Source organism: Dendrobium catenatum, unplaced genomic scaffold, assembly GCF_001605985.2.
Source record: "Dendrobium catenatum unplaced genomic scaffold, ASM160598v2 original_scaffold_96692, whole genome shotgun sequence".
Taxonomy (NCBI): domain Eukaryota; kingdom Viridiplantae; phylum Streptophyta; class Magnoliopsida; order Asparagales; family Orchidaceae; genus Dendrobium; species Dendrobium catenatum.
Window position 1 is genome coordinate 584,722 of NW_021415131.1, and position 7,920 is coordinate 592,641.

The 7,920-nt window shown below is 35.6% G+C and overlaps 2 protein-coding genes across 2 annotated transcripts; both read right to left on the bottom strand.

The window, feature by feature from the left end:
- Positions 1 to 1,879: 1,879 nt before the first annotated feature.
- On the bottom strand, positions 1,880 to 3,299 carry LOC110110855. Its single transcript, XM_020842495.2, has 2 exons — positions 2,865 to 3,299; positions 1,880 to 2,766 (listed from the first exon to the last, which is right to left on the bottom strand). The coding sequence occupies exons 1-2, from the start codon at positions 3,252 to 3,254 to the stop codon at positions 2,146 to 2,148; spliced, it is 1,011 nt and encodes a 336-aa protein (XP_020698154.1). The 5' UTR covers positions 3,255 to 3,299; the 3' UTR covers positions 1,880 to 2,145.
- Positions 3,300 to 3,401: 102 nt separating this feature from the next.
- On the bottom strand, positions 3,402 to 7,254 carry LOC110110854 (putative disease resistance protein RGA3). Its single transcript, XM_028691959.1, has 3 exons — positions 7,135 to 7,254; positions 3,696 to 6,672; positions 3,402 to 3,545 (listed from the first exon to the last, which is right to left on the bottom strand). The coding sequence occupies exons 2-3, from the start codon at positions 6,639 to 6,641 to the stop codon at positions 3,402 to 3,404; spliced, it is 3,090 nt and encodes a 1,029-aa protein (XP_028547792.1). The 5' UTR covers positions 6,642 to 6,672; positions 7,135 to 7,254.
- Between the last annotated feature and the right edge of the window lie 666 nt (positions 7,255 to 7,920).

Genomic DNA, 7,920 nt, shown 5'->3' on the forward strand with positions numbered 1-7,920 from the left:
TCGATGTTGAATATTATAAAAATGTCTCCCACATGCACTATAACTTGTATACACAAATACCAAGAAATATATGTTTAATCATACACCGGCATGAAGTATTCACACACGTGATATCTAGCGATGATGCCTAGGTCAATAAATAAATTTAATTTTGAATTTGATCCTCCTATATGAGTAATAGGAATCGACATAGTTCAAACCATTAAAAGAATGTACAGTCACGACATCGACCGAGACATTTATTTTATATGTTTATATTAGGCCTTCGAGGCTTATGAACAAAGAAATTCATCACAAAAATATAAAGCCAATGAATCCAATCCTCTATCGTCAAGCTGATAGAGTTGACAATATTTTGTTAATAGAAGTCTCAAATGCTCGTTCACCCTGATGATGGTTGTGTTGAATGTAGATCTCAATTTGAGGGGTTAATTTCAAATACTTCAAAATAACTCGTAAATACCCACAAAATATAAAACTCCAAAAATCCCAAAAAAAAAATCCTAAATATTTAAAATTGAAATTCAACCATTAAACACTTAAAGTAAAATCCATCCATCATATGTAATAGTTTACCGAGGTAGACAATTTTAAAACTACTTCAGCTCATAAAAAGCTATTATCTGGTTGAGAATATCACAAGGATTCTTTCTCAAATAGTCTCTTGCTAGTAAGGACATGGCATGTGTCCTCTAACCGGTGATTTTGTAATCAAATTGCATCGCATGTAAACGATTATGACATGGGCCCTCTGAACATGGTGGTTTGCTGTCAAGTGGCACATCAAATTACAGTTATGGACAGACCCCATATGCTCTCCAATGGCATTAAATCCTTGAGGTATGAATCAATAAAATATAATCGATATGGCACAAAGCCCTCTGTTAGTTAAGATTGATTCAAATTTGTCCCCTTAGACAAATACCCATCCCAGGTCTACAAGGTCCCCTTGGACGAAGTAACCCATGGCTGCCAACAAAGATCCTTCTGTCAGGTTGAGTTGACTACCTACTCTGACTAAGTAGACCAAGGATCACGATGGTCCGAGACGATGAAATCATGGGATCTTGATTGGGTTCATCATCCATTCCCTCACTATCTGTTTCAAGTGCAAGATGGTGAAAATTTATATTTTAAATATGAAACTCTCAATACAAAAACCCATGCTACTACTATATGTCAGATGACACGTGTTTTTATGTATATGATTAATGACTAGCCTTAATCGAAAGTTCTCTCTCATTATCGGGAGGGATAATTAACTATAGGGGCTTACGCCTATAGGAAACCAAAACTCAGATCATATAGTCCTCACAAAGTGAGGGCGAAATCTCTGAGTAGTGTCTTATCTACAATCCCAATCTGCCTTATCAAAATTTACCCCGAAACTTAATATGTTAAAACTCTCCCGAAATGCATTGGGTCGCCAATTTTCGGAGCCCACAAATATTATAAGTCATTAGCAAAAATCTGAATATTATAAAAAATATAAGAAAATAGTGTAGAACAAAAATAAAATAAAATTAGTGTTAAGTAGTTATTTAATTATTTTAGAAAAAAAATTTAAAATTTTGTAAATTTTTAATTCAAAAATACTTCTTGACCTTCGTTCCCTATCAAGATTATTTTAGATAATGTATCTTTCTATTAGTTTGTTATTTATAAAACTTATAATTTTTTGTTATGTTAGAAAAATATATATAATTTTTAAAAGTTTAAATAAATCAAAGAAGATGAATAAAAAAAATCAATGAATCAAAGAGGTAAATTCCAACTATTTGAAGCCAAATGTTCTGATTCCAATTTAATTTAGCTTTTTTTTTTTCTTTTTGCATCCAATCATATTAAAAAGAAATAATAGATACAATTTACTCACAGATTTTGTGGTTCTACAAAAAAGAAATAATCAATAGATAAGAGTTATTAATTACAACAATATTTCTTATATCACATAAAATGATATAACAAGAAAGAAAATCCTAAACTCTGAAAAACAAACTGGAATGCACCCCAAGCTAACTTTCATTACAGGAAGCCATATATACATCCACGTTGAAGCAAGCTCTGATTTGTCTTGCAAAGCAAAGCTGAGATTTAATTTGGTGAGCTCTGTACTGTTAGTTACAAACTCAGCCTTACTTGCTATTATATGTAGGCAACATCTTGGTTTTGGCACCATTCTCGTAGTTGTGGGCATGCACTGATTTCGACATTGTTGGGATTCAACATATCTGGAAGCAATTCATTATAGAGACGAAGTTGAGGACAGTTGCTTATTTTTAAGAAATGGAGGAAGACTTGGACTTGCAGTCCTGTTAAAAGTTTCAGAGTTGAGCAGAAAGAAATCTCAAGTGAAGATAGATTCATTTCCCTACAGTTCAAAAAGTTAAGCTTATTGCATCTATCAATGGTCAACGATTGAAGGCCATTGGGAAACCGTCCAAGAAAAACGAGGTTTGGACAGCTGCTTATATTCACGTCTTGCAGAGTGGTGACCCTTTCTAGCGCAAAAAGCTCTTTCAGATGGGAGCAATCCCATATCCTTAGTTGCTTTAGACTAATGAAATTTTTCCTCAATGAGATAGACTTCAAATGAACACAGGAGCAAATGTACAAGCCCAAGAGTCGAAAAGCGGGCCATTTATCTGTTTCAAGAATAGCCTCATCGTAGTCCAAAACACATATGTTTTCAAAGAATGTATATTTTTCCTCAAGCCATAGCTTGATCTGCTCACTGCTCCTAACAAATAGTTCTTTGTGTGATTCCTGGTTCAGAATTAAAATGGATCAGTAACAAAAATTTGGCAAAGTAAGAAACCACACTATTCAGAGAGAACCTAAAGCAGTTGTAATAACTTTCTCACCTTATTATTATAAGGTATGTTATATCTTTGACACCAGTCTATGAGCTTTGGGCTGTTAAAAAGTTCTAGTTGAACTTGAAGCGTGAAGGGAAGTTGATCTGGTGGTGGGAGCAGAAGCTCGGGACACTCAAATATTCTTAGGTTTCTAAGGGAGAAAAGTTGTTCCAGCCCAGGCAAGCACAAGATCTTGGGGCAGTTGCTTATGAGCAAGAAGTGAAGTTTGCATGGCAAATTGTGGTCTAGCGATAGTGAGAATTGAGGACATTCGATTATTTCTAATTTTTCAAGGGATTCCATCATCTTTAATCCAGGCAGACATGTCAGAGCCGTGCAATGCCATATTTTCAACAGCCTCAGTGCAGGAAAATTTAGGTACGGAGGAAAGAACATCAGACGTTGACATGAATTAAGATGCAATGTTTGCAGACTGCACAGAATCCAGCGCGTCGCTTCCAGGGGACGCCCTAGCATTAACACAATTTCTTAAAGGATTCATGTCATTATTGTTCGACAAGTTTTACGCTGGCTGTCGACTACCTAACGCAACCCTCCCTTGCCTATTTTAGTTTCATCAGACTCGAGTATATGCAAACTTTTTAAGGAGACGAGATTCTTTGAGCCATAATAATATATTAAATGGCTGGTGTCTCGTATGGTCAACTCCTCCATCTTAGATAATTCCTGTTGTAGTGAAACAAAGACAGAGATCCTCATTTAAAATAAAAGAAACAAAAAAAATCAATGATTTTATGAATAGATGATGTCCATGGATAAAAAAAGATTTGTGCCAAAAATAAAAGTCACGCAATATGTGGTTGGAATGAAGCTTACCTGAATAGTACTTTTGAATCCATATCTTTGGCACCACTCTTCTAATCCAGGGCAATCAACAATCTCCAAAACACTAGGCGTGGTTGAAAGTTGTTCATCTAAAGGGAGTCTAAGTTTCAAACATCTTCGTAGCTTCAATTTCTCAAGTGAATGAAGGTTTTGCATGCCTGTTAATGATGTCAAATTCCAACAATCTTCAAACCATACAAGTTGCAACTTGGAAGGAAGTCTCTCCTCCACAGAGATCAAAAGGTTATAACACTTCATTATTTCTAACTTTTCCAGTGTATGCAAACTGCATAGCCCATGCAATGTTCTTATTTCAGGGCATTGTTTGACGAGTAGTCTTTTAAGTGATGATGATTGTACTATTTTTATATATTTTAACTTAGCACAATCAATGATGGAAATACTTCGAAGATATGGGAGACATCTATCCAACACACTACCTGATCCATCCCATTCATCACATCCTTGAAGGGTTATGTCTTGTAACTTACTGTATGAGGGATCACCAAGCCACAACGGGAACCGTATCCCAGGGTAATCATTTATCTCTAATTCTTTGAGGTTGTTGTGGGGCCGCAATGCATCAAGTTTCATCTTTTCCAATTCAAAACTTTGTTTCTCTATTGTAACCATTGCTTTAAAAGATATGTGAACATCAAATGAACCTTCAAAATAATCAATCATATCATGCCAATCTATGCGTAGTCTCCAAATGTGCTTCTTCCTATTAATATTTGCCTTCTTAAAATCCTCAAAATTATATGCATTAGCTATCAATTGGATACAAAAGCTCCCTGTAAGGTTGTCTAAGTCTTCTATCTCACCTAATCCACCACACTCCATCACTACAACATATTTTAAAGTCCGAAGACATGTTAACTTGCTTATCCCACATGGCATGATAGAACCATATGGTAGAATCAGATGTCGTAGATTGATGAGATTTTGTATGCTTGTTGGTAACATTATAGGTGGATAACAATCAAGAAAGTTTAGCACTTGCACATTCCGAAAGATATGTAATGAATTAAATAAGCTTGAAATAGCATCATTTCGAAAATGAGAACATCCTAAATAGCGTAAATGCTTCAAAGAGGCGATTGAGCTAGATATCGTTGACCAGCCAAGAGCTTGGATATGCACTGCTCGCAAGCGCATTGAATCTAAAAGTTGAAAATTATTAATTATAGACTCATCATAACAAAATATAGAACGAAGAGCAACATGCCTGCCAAGAAATGGGTACACTGAAGTGCCTTTTAGTACTTCTATTTTTGCTGATTGATCATATATAGCTAAGTGGCGAACATTATTTGATATGCATTTATTTTGGTTGCCACCCTCCAATTTCATTGTAATGAACTCATTGCCCGAAACAAAAACTGCCAGGTCAAAAATCAAGTCATGCATGTTAAAAGAGTCCTCAAATTTTCTTGCTTGAAAAAATGATCTCCCCAAGAGTTCATCAAAATACTCTCTGCCAATCTCCTCCATAGTCTTGCCTCTTCTTTTTTGCTGGATATAACCCTGTGCCATCCATAACCATACTAGGTGATTTTTATCAGGAATCCTTTTTTTAAGAAATATGGAACAGTACCTAAAGCATGGCTTTAGGTGAATCGGCAGTCTTTGATAACTCAGTTTAAGAGCAGGAAAAATTTCATTTTTCCCTGGATCCAAGTCCCAAAGCTCGCTTTCTAAGATGCTCATCCACGCCTCTTCATCTCTTTCAAATCGGAGATGGCTTCCAAGTAGTTTTATAGCCAAAGGTAATCCACCACATTTGTTTACAATTTTTTTGCCAATCCTCATCAGGTTCTCATCACCACATAAAGCATATTGATTGAACAATCGACAACCTTCATCTTTGCAAAGAAAGCCCAAACGAAAGTAGTTCATAGTCCGCATGACATCTGCAACCTTGTCATTTCGTGTTGTCAACAAAATATTCACAATGCCTGCATTGTGAAATGGGGCTTTTAGGGACTCCCAGATAAATTGATTCTCATTCCACATATCATCCAACACCAAAAACGTTCTTTTAAATTTCATCAACTCTTTTTTAATGGAATCTTGAAGATAATCAAATCCAACATGCTCCTCACATAATTTTTTAGTTATGGATCTATATATCTCTTTGGTTAATTTCACAAGATCAAAATCCTCAGAAACATAGATCCATATATGGAGATCAAAGTACTGACGAATTCTAGGATCATTATAAATGAGTTGGGCCAGCGTTGTCTTCCCTACACCCCCCATGCCAACTACTGGGATGACTACAATTTTATTGCTCACTTGTAAGTCTGAGAGCAATAACTTCACTATCTTCTCTTTCTCACTCTCTCTCCCGATTATATTTGATTCATCGACGAGAGAGCTGGTAAGCCGATAATTTTGTGCGCTAACAGTTCGCCTCATGCCATCGTCCTCTCTTAAACGGAGTCCCTTTCGATCCCTTTCAATCTCATCGAATCTTTCCCGAATCTCCCTTAGCTTCTCAACCATGCCATCAGAAATTGCTGGAACTTGATAAGATGAGGATGCTAATGTATTAAGACCTTCCACATGCTCACTCTGACCATAACGTTCATCATCGCCTCGCTTGTGCTTGCCATGGTGGTAGGACTCTTCTGCAGCTCTGGCTTCCATCTGGGCTGTCTGCACATCATACTCATACTCATCGATTACATCATCAATGTCATAAGCCAAGCACCTGAGCTCTGAAAGCCATAACTTCACAGATCTATCTTGTATCTCCCTTTCCTCTGTATCTTCAAGCACTGCTTCGATCCTCGGCAACATTCTCATTATCCTCTGGAAGTCATCTAAAGCATTGCCTCGTGTAGGTTCCACTGATGAAGATGAAGATCCATCTAAAAGAGTCGACAACCCTGACTTCGCCCATCTGCTAAACATAGCAATAATATCTGCCATGGCTTCGTCCAATGATTAGAGTTAAATATCCCTGCCATCATTAAATTATACATTAAGATATAATCTTCCATTATGTTGGAAGAAGAGTTGGGAGAGATTCAAGTTTAAAATACTTTTTGCCGCTAAAAGCAATAAATTGAATGCAAAGAGATAAGCTAAAGCTGATTCTGTAGATTCTCGTTGCTTTCTATGCATACAAAAAACAATATAAAATCACAAATAAGAATTGAAGGCCAAAACCAAATCAAATCACAAATCATACTCATAGCACAGAAGAACTATATGAGAACAAAATTACAACTTAACGCCAAGCTGAAAGAACTAATTAATTACTTCTATGGACAAGGAGCAATAAAAAATACTTTAGAACAGGGAAGGTAACTCTTCAAAGCTCCATTTTTCTCAAGTATTTGATCTGATGAGGTCTGTGCAGATAGTCTATAACACCAAAATTAGATGAGGATAAAATTGCAGAGGTGAAGGAGCTAATTACCGTTGTCTCTGTGAAGAACTACTCAATCAATAATTGAAGAGGAAAGGCAGCACTTTCTTAGAAGCTCAAATTATCTTAGGCATTTGATCTCTCACATGCATGATATGATTTTGCTTTCATAAAGTAAAAGCAGGAAAAGGAAAGCGAAAGATAATTTGAGAATATTTTCCAATTACTTTCTCTTTTTTATCACTTAATTAAGTAGAGATTGGGAGTTCATTTTTAATTTTATAATTTTTATATATGATGGAGATAATTTTTTAGATTTACGCCCGCACTCTCTACTTAATTAGGTGAGCTTGCCCTCAAAATTTATTTTTACATATGAATGGGATAATTTTGAGAGTTAATTTTACATATTTTTAATTTTTTATATGTAATTATTTATGTAATAAATTTATTCACCCTCAAAAATATAATTGGTTCTGCCCTAGACTTGAAAGTCACTATTATAATGCCTTGGCTCCTCCTCTGGAGATCCAGATCTTCAACATGGAGGAGTTTATTTTTTGTTTCATAATCAACTAAATATTTTTTAAAAAATATTATTAAATATATCTTGCAACAAATCAACTAATTCAAATTATAATTTATTCTAAATTCTTAAAGTTCATACATTTTTAAAACTTTCCAAGTACTTGGGCCAGTTGGATGCCATTAGAGACCATTTTCCACCCCCACTAAAACTTGTCCCTGCTTTTCTCCTTTTAGAGACCCTTTCCCCACCACTAAAACTTGTCCCTGCTTTTAGTCATACATGGGAAGATAAAACTGCTAAAGTTAGTC